The following is a 24,010-nucleotide window of genomic DNA, read 5'->3' as shown; positions in this document are numbered from 1 at the left end:
TGTCTGTGTGTGTGTTGCTGTTTGTCTCTGTTACTGGTTGTCTCGCACTGTCGCTGTTTGTCTCTCTCTGTTCATTGGTCTGTCGGTGTGTATCGCTGTTGGTCTGTATGTCTCTGTTCATCTGTCAGTGTGTGTCTATGTCCGTCAGGCTGGCTCGCTGTGTCTGTTCATTTGCCTGTTTGTCCTTTCCATCTCTGTCTGCTTGACTAGGTGTCCATCTCTGTCAATCTCTCTGTCTGCCTGACTCGGTGTCTGTCTGTTTTACCGATACCTGTTTTATGTTTAAATGAACCTGAGCGGTAGATCACAAAGCAGTTTCATTAGGCTTGATAAACACAGAGAGTTCTAGATTCTGTCTAAATCCACACTGTCACTGCAGCAGCAGCTTGTCTCCTGTAGTCATGTGATGTGACGTTGTCAGACGTTTGGCTCCCTCGGGTAAAAGGTCACTGCCACAAGAGCTGTCCTCTCTCTCCTCTGCCCTCCTTGGTCTCTCCTCTGCCCTCCTCGGTCTCCTCTCTCCTCTGCCCTCCTCGGTCTCCTCTCTCCTCTGCCCTCCTCGGTCTCCTCTCTCCTCTGCCCTCCTCGGTCTCTCCTCTGCCCTCCTCGGTCTCCTCTCTCCTCTGCCCTCCTCGGTCTCCTCTCTCCTCTGCCCTCCTCGGTCTCCTCTCTCCTCTGCCCTCCTCGGTCTTCTTTCTCCTCTGCCCTCCTCGGTCTCCTCTCTCCTCTGCCCTCCTCGGTCTCCTCTCTCCTCTGCCCTCCTCGGTCTCTCCTCTGCCCTCCTCGGTCTCCTCTCTCCTCTGCCCTCCTCGGTCTCCTCTCTCCTCTGCCCTCCTCGGTCTCCTCTCTCCTCTGCCCTCCTCGGTCTTCTTTCTCCTCTGCCCTCCTCGGTCTCCTCTCTCCTCTGCCCTCCTCGGTCTCCTCTCTCCTCTGCCCTCCTCGGTCTCTCCTCTGCCCTCCTCGGTCTCCTCTCTCCTCTGCCCTCCTCGGTCTCCTCTCTCCTCTGCCCTCCTCGGTCTCCTCTCTCCTCTGCCCTCCTCGGTCTCCTCTCTCCTCTGCCCTCCTCGGTCTCCTCTCTCCTCTGCCCTCCTCGGTCTCCTCTCTCCTCTGCCCTCCTCGGTCTCCTCTCTCCTCTGCGCTCACCTGCCGTTCTTAACCGTCTAACACAGTGGTTCTTTAACCTCCTCGGGGATACCCAGACATTTCATAGTTTTGCTGTAGCCCTGAACTGGTTTACCTGATTTAAGTAGTCAAGGGCTTGAGGATTAGTTGACAAGTTGAATCAGGTTTGATCTGGAATACATCAAATAAATGGAATGGCTGGGGTTCCCTGAGGAAGTTGGGAGAACCTCTGCTCTCCTCTACCCTCTCCCTTTCTCCTCTACCCTTCTCTCTGTCTCTCTCGTTATATCTCAACGGTTTCATCAACACCCCTTGTCTCCCAATCTAAAAAGCCAGGGTGGAAAATATATTGTAAAACCGCAGGCGATACTGTACTGTAAATCGAACTTCCTCCATGAAGAACATAAAGGGATACATGTTTCTTCCCATGATCCTGTTCTTCTAAAACTCTGGCCTTCTCAGGTGCTACGCTGCAGCATCACCCCCCCTCACCACCTCAGCCCCTGGAACACAGAGGCTGTGTCCCAAATGTCACCATATTTCCTACATAGTTCACCACTGGTCAAAAGTAGTGCACTATGTAAGGAGTGGGATGCAGGCAACCAGAGCGGACAACCGCTGTATAGTTAATGATGTAAAACGGTGGAGGATCTGAAAAACATCCTGCTTTAATTGCTCTCATCTTGTCTGCTACCCCCCCCCCATACCTAGAGGGGTTTAATTAAGCAATAAAACAATCTATCTCATACTGTTCTGTTCAGCAGGAAAAACACAACGACCCCTTTTGTTAAACACTGTAATGTGTAGTGTACTTGTCGGTGCTGCAGTGCGTACCAAATGTCACTGTTCTGTATATAATGCACCATAGGGCTCTGGTCAAAAGAAGTGCACTATATATAGGGAATAGGGTGTGATTTGTGATGTTCTGTGTATGTACTTCAAGGTGCTACATTCTACTACATACTAAACACAGTCTTGGAGGCAACGTTGTTATCAGCATAGCTAATAACACTATGCCTCTGTTGAATCAGTGTGTGTGTGTGATTGAACAACCTTCTTGGTCTTTGTCAATAAATCAACGATGAGTCATTTTCGTCACATCCCCCACACCACATAGCGCTGCGAGATTCAGAGAGCTGCTATGTACAGATTGGTTTCGGTAGTAGTGTGTGTTTTACTACTGTCATTATGATGATATAGTGACGGCATCTCCAGTGTCATTCATTCAATTTATCAGCCACTGCGTCTAAAACGATTGTTAATATTGCCACTTTAGTGTAAACACACTATTCTTACCTTTTCTACTCAAGTTGAATCATACTACCAAGCATGCACAGAACACGGGGTCAGAGGTGGAGACAGGGACTGGGGGTCAGAGGTGGAGACAGGGACTGGGGGTCAGAGGTGGAGACAGGGACTGGGGGTCAGAGGTGGAGACAGGGACTGGGGGTCAGAGGTGGTGACAGGGACTGGAGGTCAGAGGTGGAGACAGGGACTGGGACTGGGGGTTAGAGGTGGTGACAGGGACTGGGACTGGGGGTCAGAGGTGGTGACAGGGACTGAGGGTCAGAGGTGGAGACAGGGACTGGGGGTCAGAGGTGGAGACAGGGACTGGGGGTCAGAGGTGGAGACAGGGACTGGGACTGGGACTGGGGGTTAGAGGTGGTGACTGGGACTGGGGGTCAGAGGTGGAGACAGGGACTGGGGGTCAGAGGTGGAGACAGGGACTGGGGGTCAGAGGTGGTGACAGGGACTGGGGGTCAGAGGTGGAGACAGGGTCTGGGGGTCAGAGGTGGTGACAGGGACTGGGGGTCAGAGGTGGAGACAGGGACTGGGACTGGGGGTCAGAGGTGGAGACAGGGACTGGGGGTCAGAGGTGGAGACAGGGACTGGGGGTCAGAGGTGGAGACAGGGACTGGGGGTCAGAGGTGGAGACAGGGACTGGGACTGGGGGTCAGAGGTGGAGACATGGGGTTCATTCATTTAGGATTGATCATAGAGTCCAGCCTAGTGATTTTATTTCATTGGTACATAGAGAATGTGTGTATGACAGCTGGGCAGCAATAGAATAAGGATCGGGTCATAGGTGTCATACAGAGTGTCTGGACGGCTTCCCTGAAGACACAGAGGATTTATCCATATTCTACCCAGAATATATCCTGTGAAATATGTGAATAGATTTCATTCTATGTGTAGTGCAGGTTTTGCAGCCCGAGTGGAATAAATATAATTCCCCTTTCAAGTAAATCAATAAAACAAAGGCACAAAAGATTTGTGAAAGTATTGAACATTTCCCACAATATGCCATAATTATATATTTACTACTAATCCAGACTTATCTTGTTATATGCCTAGACCTCTTCCTGCAATATTCTAATGAAGTGTGGCTTTTAATAAATCAAACGGTTTTACTAGACTAAAACAAGAGATGGCGGTAGAATGTGTTGTGAGGTCTTATACCCCCAGGGTACACTTAGTGTCAGGCTCAGTAGGAGTTGAGACAGAGCCCAGGCTAACAGAGAGGTTCATCAATGTGCTTGCTAGTAACTCCACTCTGGTCTCCTACTCTTTTCCTTTCCCGGTCCTCTGATCATGCCACAACAACTGTTTGTGTCCCAAATCCCAAATGGCACCCTATTCACTATATAGTGCACTACTTTTGCCCAGAGCCCATACTCTACCACCTCAGCCAACAGCTCTGTGTTTATCAGGACCTAATGAACAATCACCATTGGCTATTTTATTGTACGTATGAGATACATGTTTTATCACAGCAGCAGCACACCTTGTGATGTGATTACAGGGAAATCAATGTCTCTTGTGCTCTGCGGCTGGATAGGAGGAGAGAGTGTGTCCCAAATCGATCCTTATACTGTATAACGTGTTAGAATGTTGACCAGGCTGGGCCCATAGGGCTTTGGATCAAAATGTATGCACTATGAAGGAACTAGTGTACCATTTGTGTTTCAGACAGAATGTACACTGTTACACAGCTACGGCTTCACGCTCTCACAATACATCTGCTGACCTCGCTGTCGTAGGAGAGCCAGCCTGGAGGTGCTGGCCGGGGTCGTTTATCAAACCTTTATCATGCCGCTCACACACAGACGCACAAAAGAAGCGTACTTGCACACACACGCACATTAGGCTGTGACATCAGAGTGTGAGTCAGACCGTCAGACAGACAGTGAGGGAGCATGACGTGTCCTCTCTCTCCCAGGCAGGCAGCTCTATAAGCCTCTCAATGAACAGCCTCTCAGTGTACAGCCACCGTCTGATTAACAGTTACATGACAAGGCTCAGGAAGCATCCCAAATGGCACCCTATTCCCTATTACAGTACACTACTTTTGACCAGGGCCCAAAGGGCTTTGGTGAAAAGTGGTGCACTATGTAGGGAATAGGGTGCCATTTGGGAAGCGGCCTCTCTCGGCTGGGGGGCAGTTGGGTTTAATTTGGGAGAAAAGCTGTGAGGACATGGACAAATCACAGAGAGATGTTGTAAGTAGCTCTATCTGCCTTAGACTAAACTTTTGACATTTCCTTTAAGTAGCAGTTGATGTAATTCTTCAATAACACAAACCCCAAAGGAAATCTGGGGGAGGAAAATAGGTTTATTCGAAGAGGACAAATCATACGGGGAGGTAGATGGTCATTCTCCCCAGTCCTCAGTGATGCTCTCCTGTGGTTCTCTCCAGTGGATCTCTCCTGTGGTTCTCTCCTGTGATTATCTCCCTGTGATTGTTCCCTATTACAGAAAAAACACTATTTCCATTGATTGTTAATTCAGTTGACTTCTCGTCCTTTTGACCTCTCGTACTCTGTCTCTGCGTTGTGTATTTATCTTCAAAATATTTGTATACTTTCTTACATTGACTTGCGAAAGTATTCACCCCGCCTTGGCATTTTTCCTATTTTGTTGCCTTGCAACCTGGAATTAAAATAGATTTCTGGGGGGTTTGTATCACTTGATTTACACAACATGCCTACCATTTTGAAGATGCAAAATATGTTTTATTGTGAAACAAACAAGAAATAAGACAAAAAAACTGAAAACTTGAGCGTGCACAACTATTCACCCCCCCCAAAGTCAATACTTTGTAGAGCCACCTTTTGCAGCAATTACAGCTGCAAGTCTCTTGGGGTATGTCTCTATAAGCTTGGCACATCTAGCCACTGGGATTTTTGCCCATTCTTAAAGGCAAAACTGCTCCAGCTTCTTCAAGTTAGATGGGTTCCGCTGGTGTACAGCAATCTTTAAGTCATACCACAGATTCTCAATTGGATTGAGGTCTGGACTTTGACTATGCCATTTAAAGACATTTAAATGTTTCCCCTTAAACCACTCGAGTGTTGCTTTAGCAGTATGCTTAGGGTCATTGTCCTGCTGGAAGGTGAACCTCCATCCCAGTCTCAAATCACTGGAAGACTGAAAGGTTTCCCGCAATAATTTCCCTGTATTTAGCGCCATTCATCATTCCTTCAATTCTGACCAGTTTCCCAGTTCCTGCCGATGGAAAAACATCCCCAAAGCATGATGCTGCCACCACAATGCTTCACTGTGGGGATGGTATTCTCGGGGTGATGAGAGGTGTTGGGTTTGCGCCAGACATAGCATTTTCCTTGATGGCCAGAAAGCTCAGTTTTAGTCTCATCTGACCAGAGTACCTTCTTCCATATGTTTGTGGAGTCTCCCACATGCCTTTTGGCAAACACCAAATGTGTTTGCTTCTTTTTTTCTTTAAGCAATGGCTTTTTTTCTGGCCAGTCTTCCGTAAAGCCCAGCTCTGTGGAGTGTACGGCTTAAAGTGGTCCTATGGATAGATACTCCAATCTCTGCTGTGGAGCTTTGCAGCTCCTTCAGGGTTATCTTTGGTCCCTTTGTTACCTCTCTGATTAAAGCCCTCCTTGCCTGGTCTGTGAGTTTTGGTGCGTGGCCCTCTCTTGGCAGATTGTTTTGGTGCCATATTCTTTACGTTTTTTAATAATGCATTTAATGGTGCTCTGTGGGATGTTCAAAGTTTCAGATATTTTTTTATAACCTAACTCTGATCTGTACTTCTCCAAAACTTTGTCCCTGACCTGTTTGGAGAGCTCCTTGGTCTTCATGGTGCCGCTTGCTTAGTGGTGTTGCAGACTCAAGGGCCTTTCAGAACAGGTATATATATACTGAGATCATGTGACAGATCATGATGGACTTTATTTAAACAGGTGGACTTTATTTAAATAATTATGTGACTTCTGAAGGTAATTGGCACCAGATCGTATTTATGGACTTCATAGCAAAGGGGCTGAATACATATGCACGCACCACTTTTCAGTTTTTTTATTTTTATGAATTTTTTTAAATAAGTTATTTTTTTCATTCCACTTCACCAATTTGGACTATTTTGTGTATGCCTAATACATGAAATCCAAATAAAAATCTATTTAGATTAAAGGTTGGAATGCAACAATATAGGAAAAATGCCAAGGGGGATGAATACTTTTGCAAGGCACTGTACTTATATTGAAACTGGAATCATTAATGGTAAAACAGCCACGTCCGTTTACTATATTATAACCTAACGTGTCAGGCGTAACAGAAACGCCTGAGCGGAGTTCCCATATCTGGTTTTCAGCAGAAAAGGAAGTTAGGTTGAAAATATCTGTATGCCTGAAAACCAGAACATCCCATTGTTGGCAACTCCTCTAAGGCTCACAATATTACAACAACAAAGATGTTACTGTAAACAACCAACACTGTTTTTTCCCCCCCACAGACATCCTCGCACCCGCGATAGAAGAGCACAATATGTACTGCAATTGTATTTTTCATGCTCCTCAGCTCTGCAACAAAACAATAACTAGTGGGGTGGCCAGTGGCGCTGTTTCCCCCTACTGTGGATTCCATTTTCTATTTGTACTGCCAATCTCTCTAATGAAGAGAGGGATTGCCGAGTGCAGGGTTTGGCAAACTGCGGCCTGTGGGCCAGATTCAATGGGAGGTTTGAGTAAAATACAAAAAATATATTTTGAGAGGGGTGATGATTAATTTGGGTCAAAATAAACACACACTTGAAAGTCTAAAATGAGATAGAAAGTATGTAGAAATGATAATGGATTTATATATTTCAAAATAACTGCAATTTTTTGGGCCCGCAAATAGATTTTGACAAACAAATCATACCAAAACAATATGTGCGGCCCTCCATTGAATTTTAAAATCTCGGTCTGGCCCTTGAGCAAAAAGGTTTGCCCACCCCTGGCCTAGTGTATATAATGTGAGTCTAATATGAAATATTACACATTTACATATAGCCTATAGGAAAACTGCCCTAGCCCTTCTGATTCTCAGGGCGGGGGTAGAGCTTTAAACATGGTCGTGGTGTTGTGGACAGTAGATAGAGCAACCAGAGCACTGCAGCCCTTCCCTTTCCACATATCATATAAAAAAAAAGCCAATGACTCATCCCTGATACAGGAAGCCCCAGCCAGCAGCAACCCAGTCATAGGCGTAAATCATTAATAGGTGCATCCTAAATGGCACTCTATTTGTTATATTTGATTTGATTTTTTAAAATTTCCCTATATATAGTGCACTATGTTTGACCAGGGCCCTACTTTGGCTCTGGTCAAAATAGTGGACTCTGTCGCCGGAAATAGGTTGCCATTTGGGACGCATCTCGAATTATCAGCCCAGTCAGAGCAGAGGCCACAAGCAGCCCTACATGTTTTTTTTGAGGGGGCACTGATGATTCCCCATATCTATTATATATTTTTATATTAATTATGAATTGTGTGTAAAATGTACAAATGTACAAATGTATTACAAAATAAGGACGCTGTGTTCTGCCCTCTCAGTTTCAATGGGCCTGACGCCTCTGAGTCCAATCAATCCAGACAAGTCACACATTTCAGCCAAACTCCACATTCATTAACACAGTGAGCAATCCACCTCTTTTACGCCCCACTCTCATCACAGGCACCAGCTAGTGAATCACACAGCTATGACTTTTAACTGGCGCCAGGTCTAAGGTATGACTTATCGTCATTGCAGGTAACATAATTTCCCTCGCTTTCTTCATTTTGCTGGGGAAATGCATTCTGAATAGATACTGTAAGTGTAACATTTTAAATAGAATGGGGAGAGTTTTTTATGGGGGGGTTAGGCACCACCTAAAATGTCCCAAAATGATCTCAGCTTGGTAAATGGATTTGATGTGTTGTATTTTATCTCTTATCCTCAAACAACCTTTCATATGTTTCTTTCGTACGTTTACAAACTTGACTGAAAGCCCAAATTCGTTGTTTGGTGTGATCAACTGCCAAACTAATGTCACCCCAGGACATGATGTTACTGGGAAAGAAATCAACAAAGTGTTAAAACATAACAAATAAACCAAACAATATGGGCCAAATAGATATATTATAATTAAAATATGGTATAGTATAGATATGCCTGTGTATGTTGATAATTGTTTTAAATAATTTAATAATAAGATAATTGTTTTAAGTAAAACATTCTTAACAGTGGGCCATTTACAGAGTATAAACCTTAGTTAATATGTAACCTAAATATACTAGACTCAAGGACATCAAGAACAGAACGAATGGGAATCCAAACAAATCGTTATATGACCGGGTTATATGGTTGGTGAGGCTCTCTCTCTCTCTCTCTCTCTCACACACTCACTTAGTACTGCAGATGTGCTACACAAACCAAGACAGACTGCGAGACAGACTGACAGACAGACAGACAGACAGACAGACAGACAGACAGCGAGACAGACAGACAGCGAGACAGACAGACAGACTGCCAGACAGACAGACAGACAGACAGACCAGACAGACAGACACCCCCGCACAGTTTCCGTGAAATGCCCAATTGGAGTCTGGGTGACGTATCATCGTCATTAGGTAGTGTTGTGACGTTGTGTGGCTCGAGCAGTAGTGGTTTCTAACTGTAGCTTGTTGATGGTCGGTAGAACCGAAGGAAGAGAAGCCGAAACGACCTCATTCAGGCAAGTATTTTTAAACGGGTTTCTGTACGTTGTTTTTAGCTTGATTGTAAATATGTAATTTATCACGTTTTCATTTTTGATTATTTGACGTTTTTTTTCCCGAAATGGAGCTATGATTTGAGGCTTTAACAAGCGGTCGCTAGTAAAGGTTAGCTAGCCTAGGCTAGCTGGCTTTGGCTTCACACAGCGTTGCGGTTGGATGTGTATTCAGTGGCCATGCTAAGCTAACTTCAATCCCCGTTTGCCCAACTGGCTTCAATATACATTTTTTTGTAGTTAAAGTTGAGCGAAAACAATGTTAATTCGAGTTATCGAATTGGTTTTGTGTTTTCTCTTGCACAGTCCTCATATGTTGCCGTAATTACCCCCTCAACATTTAATTAACCCAGACTATTCGCTATTGTATCAGTTTTATATTCCGAAATACTTATTTGTTGTGGTTCGTTGGTGTAAAATACACCACAGCCTTGGCTTTACCTTGCTAGCACATTTTTTTGTATTCAGACGTGTTGGCTAAATGTGTTGCTAACGTTAGCTAAGCCCGGAATGTTGTTCTACGTTCAGCTAGCTAACGACGTTAACGTTAGTTGGTAATTAATTGTAGGTCGGTGTTAGACAGTCTCGTAGCAGACAGCAGCCTAGCCAGTGAATGTCATTATCAGTGCTGTCTACATACCAGTGCCATGACCGTGGCGAGCCAGAGGAGGTGAAGTACAGTTTGTAGACGAGGGGGAGAAAGGGAGTTTGGAGAGGAAAGGAATGAATGGAGCTGTGCGCGTTGTCCTTGCTAGCTACGAAGGGGATACTGTGTGAGATGGAGAAAAAAACAGGGTAAGGGACCCTCCAATCTCAACGTCCATTTTTTTTAATTTAATTTTATTGTTTTTTTCAGGAGAAAATTGACGTATTTTGAATATCAATATTAACAACCCTGTTAAAAAAAATAACTATACAACTATGTTATTTGTATTGCGTGGAAACATTTCCGTTTTGGTTGGTAGGCAACGCGTGAATGAATCAAGGGTGGTGAAGCTCGCCTTGAACCTGTTCTCCATTGCATTGGTGAAGCATTCGGTATTATTGCATTTAATTATGACGCGGAGCCATACTAGAGAATGGGATTTTTAACAATAACTACAACCACCTGGTCTGCAGCCCCGCGTTTTGTACCCCGATAGTTGCTTCCTTTGGTGGACAGATCTGTACATACTGTAGTTACTGCATGGATGTCAGTCAGTGGTGCGGCTGGTAGAATGCTGTACTGTCGTCAGCACACGGCTACTGAATATGCACCGTTAAAGACATTCGACTGCCTAAATGCAGTATTTATATATTTTTGCCCTATATGTTTGTCTTTGAGTCATTTTTTTTTTTTACATGGATGAGATTGGTCACACAAGCACTCAATGTGATTGTGGCTAGTTATATGGGAGGCTGCTTGTCATGTTGTCGCCGAATGTTGACTGTTTCCACTGAAATGCTGTAGATATATTTTCCTAATGTTGGATTACAGTAGTTAACAGTGTACTGTATTTACTGTTAATACAACAGTCGTTTAGGTATACACCGTTTTATTATAGTCGGAGTTGTGAGCTTTAAATGCAGCTAGGTTCTGCGGTGTAGGGAAAATACCATGTTCCACATCCATTGAATGTCACACTGCGTTTCAGTAACGTAACGTATTGACCCTTCACTAAGCCCCGCCTCAGATTTTTCGGAACGCATTCTCAGTGATCCAGTTGATAGCAACAGTCCCTCTAGTCTGACACATTGGACAAGTTCAAGTTTAAATCGCATAAAAAGCCAGCAAATGAGGGCTACGGCAATAACTGAGTTTTCATAAAAAAGTATTTAAATGTCTTGAGTAATTTTAACAGGGAAAATTGTTCCTAGGCTGTACCAGGTGTGAACTTTTTGTGACAGTATTTAGAGACCTAGAGAGGGCCAGAGAGACAAGCTATATACTAGTTGTTTGTTGTCTTGCTACCTGGTTGGTTTAACTTGACAAAACTAGCACTTTCTGTTGGCAATGGAATGGTGATTTTACTGCCATTGGGTGAAAACTTGGGATGTGAATTGCCCCATGGGGTTCAATGAAAAGGGCTGAATGGGGAGATGTTTGGGTGGTGAGGTATGGGTATGCTAATTGCCTTTTGGCCCCCAATTGGTCTGTTGAGCCACTCAACCCTCAAACAGGATAGCCCCCACCCCAGAAAATACACCTTAAATATATACATACATTTTTTTGCAACCCCCCCAAACATTTTAATTTCATAATCGGTTGTAATTAGTCTCAAATAAAATGTTTTTCGTCACATGCTTTGTAAACAACATGTGTAGTCTAACAGTGAAAAGCTTACTTACGGACTTTCCCAACAATGCAGAGATAAAAGTAAAACGCCTATTAATTAAATACACCATGAGTAAAGAAACTTGGCTATATACACGGGCTACCAGTACCCAGCTGATGTGCAGGGGTACAAGATAATTGAAGTAGATATGTACATTTGGGTAGGGGTAAAGTGACAAGGCAACAGGATAGATAATTAACAGTAGCAGGAGCGCATGTGATGAGTCAAGTTAGGGTCAATGCAGATTGTTCTCTCTGCTACCAGATAGCTTCTCGGACTGTCTATGACTTGCGTGGCTAGAGTCTTTGACAATTCCTTTTACACATGGAATACATTTTAATATAGTTAGTTTTACCGACGGGGGGGAGAATAAAGCCCCCCCCCTCGTTTCCTCTCTTGGTTTGTGTTAACTCCTGAACCTTTCCCATCCCCTACAGGAAGCAGACAGAGACTTAGACGCAACAATCTGAACAGAAACACTGCAGTCTCCACCATGTACCTTTCTGAACACCAGCAGATGTGGAACATTTGAAAAGATACTAACAAAACCTACATAGACTACTCAACGGGGGACGAATAGATCCAACGAAGGTGGTCGTGGAAAGACTCATCCGTAGCTCTAACTCTGACATGGCCAGTACTCAGACGAGTCTGAAAACCCCATTCAAAGACCTGACCTCGTTCAAGGGCAACATGAAGCAGCTGTACCGTGAGAGAATAGAAGACGTGCCCATTAAGAAGAGGCTGATGGCTGAGATGAACCTGAAGCGCCGAAGCCTGGACCCTCTGCCCCCCTTGCCCTGGACCCCCAAGGTAAAGAGGGAGGCTGGGGAGGAGCAGACCCAGGACCGGGAGGTGGATCCAGGCATGACTAGATCAATAGAGATGGACAGTAGGGGGGAGTTCCAGGTATGTGGAGCGAAAGCTTTAGACCTGAGCCCTGGGCTGAAACACACGCTGGCAGCCTTCACTCTCAGCAGCGCGCGCTCTCTGGGGGGCCCAGCAGCCTTCTCAGCCCGCTCTGGCCACGAAGCATCCTCCTCCCCCGGCCCTGATTCCTATCCTGGCATGGCACCTCTACCCTCCCCTCCTGTGCTGGGAGGTATACCCCTGCTGGTGCCCAGTGACAGCTCCACGGAACTCAGCCACTCCCTTCTCGAGGGAGAATCCATCTCGTGCTTTGCCGTCGGCGGGGAGAAGCGCCTCTGCCTCCCCCAGGTGCTGAACTCAGTTCTCCGCCACTTCTCCTTGCAGCAGATCAATTCGGTGTGCGACGAGCTCTATGTGTACTGCTCGCGCTGCGACGGGGAACAGCTCCACATACTCAAGGTGCTGGGTATTTTACCCTTCAATGCTCCGTCCTGCGGCCTCATCACCTTAACTGACGCCCAACGCCTCTGTAACGCCCTGCTCCGCCCGGGGGCTGTGCTCCCCTCCGAACCCATCACTAAGCTACCCGGCCAGGAGCTCCTCAAGGAGACTGAGGCCAGCTTCCAGGTGGAGCACCAGTGTCTGGGGAAATGCCAGGGTCTGTTCGTTCCCCAATTCTACGCCAAGCCCGAGTCGCCCTGTATTCAGTGCGTGGAATGCCAGCTGCTCTTCTCTCCGCAGAAGTTTGTGATGCACTCTCACAAGTCGCCGGACAAGAGGACCTGTCACTGGGGCTTTGACTCGGCCAAATGGCCGTGCTACCTGCAGCTGGGGAGGAAGTACCTGGGAACGGCAGAGGAGCCGCATCTCAAACAGCTGTTGGAGGACATGAAGGACAAGTTCCACTACAACCGAACCAGCGACAAAGTAAGTAAGAATGACTTCTTATTGTGTTTCTCAACAGATAAGTTTGCGTTAGACTTTTAGTGTGGTTGCACTGTCGTTGGTAGAGTCTAAAGAAACCAGCTCTTGCTGTGTGTAAGACGATACATAGGGGACAGGTGACATTCCTCCTGCTGCCTGTATGGTGAGTTTTCATTGAAGATTTTACCCTATTGTGTTTTACCCAAAATACTCAGACTTTTCTGTTTCCATCTATGCGGACCAACCCCTCATGTCTCACTGGGCCATGGCTCTGGCGGATCTGCTCTGACCTTGGGCCAAACTTGGGCCCTGGGTACTTTTCAGCTGGAATGGCAGGTAGCCTAGCGGTTAAGAGTGTTGGGCCAGTAACCGAAAGGTTGCTGGTTTGAAATCCCCGAGCAGACTAGGTGAAAAATCGGTCTGTGCTCTTGAGCATGGCACGTAACTCTAATTGCTCCTGTAAATCGCTTTGGATAAGAGTGTCTGCTAAATGACATAAATGTAAATTTACATAACAAGGGCTAACTGAACTTAAGCGCTTTCTCACAAAGCAACTGTCTTGAAATCAAATCAAGTTTTATTGGTCAAACACACATGTAGCATGTGCTGTTGTTGATTGTGCTCGCCCCAAGCCTTTAGTGTCACATTCCTGGTGGAAACACAACAACACAAGCGCTGACATCTACGTGGAAACACAACAACACAAGCGCTGACATCTACGTGGAAACACAACAACACTAGCGCTGACATCTACGTGGAAACACAACAACACTAGCGCTGACATCTACGTGGAAACACAACAACACTAGCGCTGACATCTACGTGGAAACACAACAACACTAGCGCTGACATCTACGTGGAAACACAACAACACTAGCGCTGACATCTACGTGGAAACACTGGCAACCCACTAATGTGGGGGGTAAGTCGAGATGGTGTAGTAGATCAGAGCGGGGGCGGACAGGCTAACTGCTGACCAGCTGGTCTCTCCCGCTCTGGGTCACTGCAGTGTGTGTGTGTGTGTGTGTGTGTCACACACAGGGGAAGAGTATCATTTGTCCTTCGGGTCAGCTGGAGGTCACTAGAACCATCACTAGACAATAGGCAAGAGCACTGACTGGTGTAGTGGACTCTCCCTCGCTCACTCAGACCTCTGGGCAAGATATTGGGGACAGTTTAGATTCATTACATTCACCCCTCCCCTCTTTAAATGACCTTTTTAAGCATGCCAAAGTTATTTTTAAGTCATTCAATTTGTTGATGGTTATAAAATACAATTTAAATGGAGAATCTTAATTGAATGCCTTAGTCAAGTACTAGGCTGAAGATGTTTCTGGGAAACTGGCCTTTGATCTTTATTCGTACCACTGGAGTGTACAGTAACTGGCAACCCAAGCCCATACATGGGCGAATGCCCAAGTTGCATCACCTTCACCACCAGTGCTTTTCACTGAAGACCAGAACCAAACAGGATTCTACAGAGCAGAGTTATAAAAAAAATATTTAAATGTTTTTTTCTTTGTCATTGTGAAAAAAAAACATTTAAAATGGACAGTGTGAGAGAGCAGGCCAGCAGGACCCATAGAAATGGCCAGCAGGACCCATTAAAATGGCTGACTCCAGCTGAAAACAAAGCTCTAGATGGTTTCTCCTCTGTTGACTGGTTCATCGCTATGTCTCATGACAGGACCTCTCTTCTTGATCAAACTGGACTATTAGGGTACGTCACAAATGGTACCCTATTTTCTATATAGCGCACTATTTTATAGGGCTCTGGTAAAACGAATTATGTACTATATAGGGAATAGGGTCTAGTTTGGGACGTAGGCTTAGTTTTTTGCCTTGTCGATTTAATGATGGCTCACTAAGGGAGAGTTGACTAGTTAGATGACCCTGATTTTAAACTGGTGTTTTCCAGGTAGGCTGATTTGAATTCAATGCAGCCTGGCAGGTTATCGGTTAAACGAGACTATGGACTCAAAGCGTTTTTATAGTGTATTTCTAGTGTGTGTGCTGTGCAGGTGTGAGAACACTGCTTGCTGTACAGTCATTTGGCACTCCCTGTCTGCTGTGTTTGTCTGGCAGAAAGAGAGGGAGGAAGAGGGGCCCAGCCTCTCCCGTATGTTTCAATTTGTGTGTGTGTGTGCCGGAAATACCGTCTGGTGTCTAGTCTAGCGCCCAAACCACATTCCTCCCTCCTTCCTCTCGCACTTTGGCTTGGTCCACTGTGTTCGTCTGAGACACTCATCTCTTTCATACGAAGATGTTTTTCCGTCAACTTGACCATACCACCAACTTTTTCTCCCTTTTCTTTCTATCTAAAAGGTATTGCCGGTATCAAAGCCAACACTTTTCTTTTTCTTTTTTTCCCCCCCTGCCCAACGACCTGGTAATAATTTCGGTAAAGTTCTGCCTACAGCTTAGTATGAAACATAGCCTTAATGCTGAGGCGGCATTGGCACGCGCTGCCCTCTTAAACTCTTAATGGTTGCTAGGCAGTGCCAGTTAACCATCTTCCTGCCAATTGTAGACTTTGCGAGACATATCACTTCTCTCTTCACATAGCCCACCACTAAGCATGCATTGTTTTCTTAATCACAACTGGATGGATCCATTTTTAAGAATTACTGTGGAAATAAATATCACTGATATGAAGAAAATATTGGAATAAAGTTAGCTAATTTGAAGGTATGTATCAAATTGTTTCTTACTGAAACTCCTAAGGTCATCCACTCGTATGTAATAAATTTGAAGCAATAGCCTATACCTGCGTGTGGTCAACTAGATGATAATTTCAGCACCGTTTTCATTTGGACAGCGCCATCGGTCTGCTTAAGAAAAGTGTTGGGACTAGTCTTGATAAATCAATCTATATCAGACTTTTTTATTATTTTTTTTCACCGAATATCCGTTTGCATATTTTTAAAATAATTGTATTTATTTCACCTTTATTTAACCAAGTAGGCCAGTTGAGAACAAGTTCTCATTTACAACTGCGACCTGGCCAAGATAAAGCAAAGAAGTGTGACAAAAACAACACCGAGTTGCACATGGGATAAACAAACGTACAGTCAATAACACAATAGAAAATCTGTATACAGTGTGTACAAAATGAAGTAAGGAGGTAAGGTAATAAATAGGCCAATAGTGGCAAAGTAATTACAATTTACACTGCAGTGATGGATGTGCAAGTAGAAAATACTGGTGTGCAAAAGAGCAGAAAAACAAATATGGGGATGAGGTAGGTAGTTGGTTGGCTGGGCTATTTACAGATGGGCTGTGTACAGGTACAGTGATCGGTAAGCATCAGCTGTCAGAGCAGCTTAACGTTAGAGGGAGATATAAGACTCCAGCTTCAGTGATTATTTTTTTTTTGCAATTCGTTCCAGTCATTGGCAGCAAAGAACTGGAAGGAAAGGTGGCCAAAGCAGGTGTTGGCTTTGGGGTTGACCAGTGAAATATACCTGCTGGAGCGCATGCTATGGGTGGGTGTTGCTCTGGTGACCAGTGAGCTGAGATAAGGTGGGGCTTTACCTAGCAAAGACTTATTGATGACCTGGAGCCAGTGAGTTTGGTGACGAATATGTAGCGAGGGCCAGCCAACGTGAGCATACAGGTCGCAGTGGTGGGTAGTATATGGTGCTTTATTGACAAAACGGATGGCACTGTGATAGACTACATCCAATTTGCTGAGTAGAGTGTTGGAGGCTATTTTGTAAATGACATCGCCAAAGTCAAGGATTGGTAGGATAGTCAGTTTTACGAGGGTATGTTTAGCAGCATGAGTGAAGGAGGCTTTGTTGCGAAATAGGAAGCCAATTCTAGATATAATTTTGGATTGGAGATGCTTAATGTGAGTCTGGAAGGAGAGTTTACAGTCTAACCAGACACCTAAGTATTTGTAGTTGTCCACATATTATAGGTCAGAACCGTCCAGATTAGTGGGCGGGCGGGTGCGGGCAGCGATCGGTTGACGAGCATGCATTTAGTTTTACTAGCTTTTAAGAGCATAGAAAGAAGGGCCAGATGTATATAGAATGGTGTCGTCTGCGTAGAGGTGGATCAGAGAATCACCAGCAGCAAGAGCGACATCATTGATATATACAGAGAAAAGAGTTGGCCCGAGAGTTAAACCCTGTGGCTCCCCCATAGAGACTGCCAGAGGTCCGGACAACAAGCCATCCGATTTGACACACTGAACTCTTATCTGAGAAATAGTTTGTGAACCAGGCGAGGCATTGACTACGGTTAGGCTTGGGAAATGTCAGCTGAGGTGATTTGATTTTTAAATATATATATATTTTTATTTCACCTTTTATTTAACTAGGTAGGCTAGTTGAGAACAAGTTCTCATTTACAACTGCGACCTGGCCAAGATAAAGCAATGTTCATGATCGTCGTGTTTTGTTGGTTCCTTTTATTAGAACATGTTGCCATGTTACGTAGTTTAACAAGTGGGTTATTTTGCTCTTCACTTAAAGGCCTACTCTCAACCAAAAGCCTGTAACTTCGCTGACTTGTCTCAATGTGATTTTTGTTTGTTTCACTGAATAGGTTAATTTAGTTTCTGGCTGGGTAGATAAGTCTGGGGGGTGGTATAGCTCATCTAATATATTTGCTCATCAAGGTCTGTTCAGAAACATTTAGCATGCAATAATGTAACCTAAATCAAGTGTAGACTATTATTATTTTCTTGGTCGCGTAAAGGCAACTCCAAAAGCCCACTGAGGTTGTGAAATATGAACACGAGACTTGCATGCTTTTGAAAATAGGATTGCAATTATTTTCTATCAGTATCAAGATGAAAATACACTCAATGTAAGAAACACTACGCCTGCTCCCTATCAAAGTGCAGTGAGTGTAGGAAAGAGATGCATTGTGTGTCAAAAAACCATAGGCTTGGGCTCTGTTTCAAAATAACTTTTTATTTGACAGCAGTTCCACATGTTCCCGTGACACAAGTTCTGTGGGAAAAATATTCTTTGTATTTTATTCTGTTATATTCTTACTATAAATATACTAAGCGGACAGTTTATTAGATACACCCATCAAGTACCAGGTCGGACCCCCTTTTGCATCCAGAACAGCCTGAATTCTTTGGGACATGGAAACATGAATCAATTCAAGGGACCAAACGTGTGCCAGGAAAACATTCCCCACACCATTACACCACCAGACTGTACCGTTGACACCAGGCAGGATGTGGTCATGGACTCGTGTTGCTTACTCCAAATCCTGACTGCCATCAGCATGACGCAACAGGAACCGGGATTCGTCAGACCGGGCAATGTTGTTCCACTCCTCAATTGTCCATTGGTGGTGTTTGCGTGCCCACTGGAGCCGCTTCTTAGCTGATAGGAGTGGAACCCGGTGTGATCGTTTGCTGCAATAGCCAATCCGTGGCAAGGACCGACAAGTTGTGTGTTCCAAGATAGTACAACATTGGTGTTCAGAATTCTGAGCCGTTATGTCTGTTTGTGGCCCGTCTGTTACCTTGCATGATTCTTGCCATTCTCCTTCGACCTCTGTCATCAACGAGCTGTTTTCGCCCACAGGACTGCCGCTGACTGGATAGTTTGTTTGTCGGACCAATGGAGTTCTTTTTTAATGGGGTTTATTCAATGGATTTATTAAAATAGATGCCCACCCACATCTGCAAACTACTACTACCAGTTGTACCCGGCAAGCCGGAATGCACACGGGAGGTATAAAACACGTATACAGGCCAGAGTGTGGTAAAAATGGGCTTGTTTTTTAAGGGGGTCATAAACACAGCCCAATATTTTACAGGCAAAATACCATGAATCCTATCAGACGGACAGACCTGGGGGCCACTCACTCACAGACACATCTCCACTGCAGAGCAGACTAATACACACCTTCAGCAGGACACTTGATACACCTTAAGGTGTGTGAGACCCTACTGTCTCTGTGTAATGAGCTGCAAATAACTGGAGGTTAGTGACATCCCTGTGTGTCTCACTCATCAGAGGCCCTCATGTGTGTGACAGATACAGTTTCAGGTGAAGGTTCTTTTTTGCCCTCTGCTTGTGGGGGGACTGTTCTGTCTTCTGCCTGGAGGGGGAGGGGGGGAACTGTTCTGTCTTCTGCCTGGAGGGGGAGGGGGGAACTGTTCTGTCTTCTGCCTGGAGGGGGGGATTTCTTCTTCTCCTAGATTGTTTCTGCCTGGAGGGGGGAACTGTTCTGTCTTCTGCCTGGAGGGGGGGAACTGTTCTTTAGAGAAAAAATATAACTGTCTTTGTTGGTTGAACTTGTTTTTCTAGCTTTGTCTGTCTTCTGATTTGGTGGAATTTTAATGTTGACTACTTTACAACGTCTGTACTACACTGTGTGTTGTGGTACACGCGCATCCACGGTCCGCTGTAACATGAACCTGGGCCGTTCTGAAAGGGCACAGAGCAGATTCCTGTAAATGTTCTGTTGTAGAGGAAGCAGGTGACTGTCTGCTCGAGGGTGACGTTATCGCCCCCCCCCCCCCCACTAGAACGGACATAGGAGTGTGTGAAAAGTCTCCCTGCACTGGGATTCCCTTCCAATATCTAACCCTCCCCTCGTGTGTGAGTGAGAGAGAGAAGTGGACAGACTGTAGGGCTGGTCCCTAGCTGCTAGCATTCATCCTCCAGACTGGGACTGCCTCACAAATGGCACCCTATTTCCTATACAGTGCACAACTTTAGACCGAGAGCTCCACAGAGCCCTGGTCAAAAGTAGTGCACTTTAGGGAATATGGTGCAATTTTGGGAAACAACCCAGCCACCTGCTGATCTACCACGTTGACTGACTCACTGTTTCCACATCCTGCTGGAAGTTGGATAGCGAGAGGGGGGAGAGACTGAATTGTAGGGTTGAGCTATATCCAGATTTCCATACCTTCATTCCATGCCTGTGCCATCCCGGGATATACATTATTACCGCTAGTGCACAGAAGGGGCACATTTTTTCCCCCAAACGTAACGCATTTCCACTGCTCCAGAGTCCAATGGCGACTAGCTTTACACCGCTCCAGCCGACGCTTGGCTTAGCGCATGGTGATCTTAGGCTTGTGTGCGGCTGCTCAGCCATGGAAACCCATTTCATGAAGCTCCCGACAAACAGTTCTTGTCCTGATGTTACTTCCAGAGGCAGTTTGGAACTCTGTAGTGAATGTGGCAACCGAGGAGAGATTTTTACATGCTACGCGCTTTAGCACTCGGCGGCCCCATTCTGTGAGCTTGTGTGGCCTAACACTTTGTGGCTGAGACGTTGTTGCTCCTAGACAATTCCACTTCACAATAACAGCACTTACAGTTGAGCGGGGCAGCTCTAGCAGGGCAGAAATTAGACAAACTGACTTGTTAGAACAGTAGCATCCTATTACGGTGCCACGTTGAAAGTCAGTGAGCTCTTCTGTAAGGCCATTCTATTGCCAGTGTTTGTCTATGGAGATTGCATGGCTGTGTGCAAAAAAAATGTATACACCTGTCGCTGTGGCTGAAATAGCCAAATCCACTAATTTGTAGGGGAGTCCACATACAAAAGTATTTCTCACACACTCCGGACTCCGACCATTGCTCATCCTAATATTTCTTGATTCCATTATTTTACTTTTAGATTTGTGTAGTGTTGGATATTACTCTGCTGTTGGAGCTAGGAACACAAGTATTTCGCTACACCCGCAACATCTGCTAAACGTGTATGTGACCAATAACATTTAACTGCTGTTTTGGGAAACTAGTACCGTTAAGCTTCATAATAAAAAAATTACCTGCCTGGCAAAATGATGAACGCAATATGCTTTATTACATAGTGCACAAGTTGACTGCAGTATTTATTTAAAAAGTACTAATTTTCAAAGCGTAAAGTCCCTTACCAAAATGCTAACAAGTATTAAGGAATCCTGATAGACAACACTAACCTAAATGCTAACGACCGCATTGCGAACGTTTTGTACAGTTTCTGACCTAAAGTATGTATACAAGTAACTCAAACCCTACTCAGTTTTCTGCACGCACAAAACTAATATTAGCTGGCAAGGTTCTTGATCCAGGAGGGAATTATACTGTTACTAGGCACATGCTTGATTTTGGAATAAGCTAGCCATCTAGCTAAGTGGTTAACTAGCTAATACATTAGCAAACCAAATGCACAACAGCAGAGTGTTCAGAACATTTTTAGACAGTTAATTTAATAGTTATAAGATATCTAGCTGGTAGTTGTGAATTGCAAACTGTAATTAGGTCACCTGGCGCATGCTGCACTACTGTGCTTGACACAAGGCTCCGGTCTCTTGTCGTTGTTAGCTTGTAAACAAACACCACGTGACTGTGGACTACCGTAAGTTACATAATGTGACCGATAAAATGAACGCAATGTTCTCTATCTCAACGTATTGCACAAGTTGACTAGGTATTTACTACAGATTCAAATTTATAAAAAAAATAAGAAATAGTTTTGACACTATTGGGGAAAAACGGTCCACTGACTTTTTCCAAATACTACGTTATACCGCCCAAGCCTACTCAATTGCGTACTTCTCACGTCTCCTCAACCCCTCCCCTCTGACCTCCTCCAATGGGTTTTTGAGAAGGACCTAGAAGGACCTAGAAAGAACTTCAGGAAGTTTGTTTTCCCCAACAGCTGCTGTTTCCATATCCTTATTGGAGTGTTGAGGAGTCAAGGCCCTTAGTCGTGTACCTTCCTATGGAGTGAAAGAGAACATGCCTTCAGCGAGAGCTTAGCTTTGTGTGTGTCTGGAAACCCTTGGACTGGTTTACAATGTGCACATTGACACTGTGTAAACAGTGGCTGGCTGACGAGAAGTAAGGGTTAAACTAACACATTGGTCAGGGTGTGTGCGCCTGTGAGGCTTCTGGAAGTGTGTTTTCCCCAACGGCTGCTGTTTCCATATCCCTATTGGAGTGTTCAGGAGTCAAGGCCCTTGGTCGTATTCAGTAGGTACCAAATGGTGGACAATTGGAGTAGGTAGCTACTTGAACTTATCCAATAAATGCTAATTTTGGCATTTTCGCTTCAGTGTTTTGCTGCAATGAGTTCTACTGAACACAACCCCGGTCTGGTCTCTTCATTGTGCCTAGTGTAGCCACTAGTGATGCACCGACATGACATTTTTGGCCTATACGATATCCAATATTTTCCTTGCCAATAAACGATGCCCATATTTAACATTTTAGCGGCCTTTTAACTACTAGAATGCTTAAAACACACACACACACACACACACACGGACGCAGCGGTCTAAGGCACTGCATCTCAGTGCAGAAGGCGTCACTACAGTCCCAGGTTTGAATCCAGGCTGTATCACATCCGCCCGGATTGGGATTCCCATAGGGCGGCGCACAATTGGCCCAGCGTTGTCCGGGGTAGGCCGTCATTGTAAATAAGAATTGTTCTTAACTGACTTCCCTGGTTAAATAAAGGTTACACACACACACACCACACTGACCAAAAGGTTATTTTGTTGCCATTTAAATATGTCCCCATTATCAGTAAAACAACATCTCTACCTATTTCTTTCACTGACTTGCTGTGCTGTTTCGTTGTTCAGTCGTTTCATTCTCAACCAGGATTTCTATGGAACGCCGTTTGGGTCTTTGCGTGTCAAAAAAGATGTGTCAAATAAGCTTGTTGACCAATCAGGACCTGAATATGACTGCACGTCACATAATTTAACCTGTTGGGGGTAGGGGGCAGTATTTACACGGCCGGATAAAAAACGTACCTGATTTAATCTGGTTATTACTACTGCCCAGAAACTAGAATATGCATATAATTATTGGCTTTGGATAGAAAACACCCTAAAGCTTCTAAAACTGTTTGAATGGTGTCTGTGAGTATTACAGAACTCATATGGCAGGCAAAAACCTGAGAAGATTCTGTACAGGAAGTGCCCTCTCTGACCATTCCTTGAGCTTCTTGACTGTTTATTGAAGACTGAGGATCTTTGCTGTAACGTGACACTTCCTACGGCTCCCATAGGCTCTCAGAAGGCGGGAAAAAGCTGAATGATGTAATTCCAGCCACTGGCTGAAAAACATTAGCGCTTTTGGCAAGTGCTCTATCAGAGGACAATGGGCTGAGGCGCGTGCACGAGTCGACCCAATGTTTTTATTTTCTTTCGTCTTTGAACCTAAACACGCTTTCCCGGTCGGAATATTATCTTTTTTTACGGGAAAAATGGCATAAAAATGGATTTTAAACAGCGGTTGACTTGCTTCGAAGTACGGTAATGGAATATTTAGAATTTTTTTGTCACGAAATGCATCGTGCGCGTCACCCTTCTTTACCATTCGGATAGTGTCTTGAACGCACGAACAAAACAGAGGATATTTGAACATAACTATGGATTATTTTGAACCAAACCAACATTTGTTATTGAAGTAGAAGTCCTGGGAGTGCATTCTGACGAAGACAGCAAAGGTAATAACATTTTTCTTATAGTAAATCTGATTTTGGTGAGTGCTAAACTTGGTGGGTGTCTAAATAGCTAGCCTGTGATGGCGAGCTATCTACTCAGAATATTGCAAAATGTGCTTTCACCGAAAAGCTATTTTAAAATCGGACATAGCGAGTGCATAGAGGAGTTCTGTATCTATAATTCTTAAAATAATTGTTATGTTTTTTTGTGAACGTTTATCGTGAGTAATTTAGTAAATTCACCGGAAGTTTGCGGGGGGTATGCTAGTTCTGAACATCACATGCTAATGTAAAAAGCTGTTTTTTG

At 44.7% G+C, this 24,010-nt stretch overlaps 1 protein-coding gene across 4 annotated transcripts in view; it reads left to right on the top strand.

The window, feature by feature from the left end:
- The first annotated feature begins 8,857 nt into the window (after positions 1–8,857).
- LOC106569597 (ski-like protein) overlaps positions 8,858–24,010 on the top strand; it is a 41,509-nt gene continuing 26,356 nt past the window's right edge. For 3 of the 4 annotated variants that reach the window (XM_014141114.2, XM_014141115.2, XM_014141112.2), the window contains exons 1-2: positions 8,858–9,124; positions 11,913–13,272. In XM_014141114.2, the coding sequence (XP_013996589.2) occupies positions 12,106–13,272 (1,167 nt within the window). In that variant the 5' untranslated portion in view covers positions 8,858–9,124; positions 11,913–12,105. Of the gene's footprint in view, positions 9,125–9,708; positions 9,956–11,912; positions 13,273–24,010 lie in introns of those variants that run through there. The other variant, XM_045694439.1, reaches the window with a different exon arrangement.

This window comes from Salmo salar, chromosome ssa14, assembly GCF_905237065.1.
Source record: "Salmo salar chromosome ssa14, Ssal_v3.1, whole genome shotgun sequence".
Lineage (NCBI taxonomy): Eukaryota > Metazoa > Chordata > Actinopteri > Salmoniformes > Salmonidae > Salmo > Salmo salar.
This window is presented reverse-complemented; position numbering and strand designations above follow the sequence as displayed.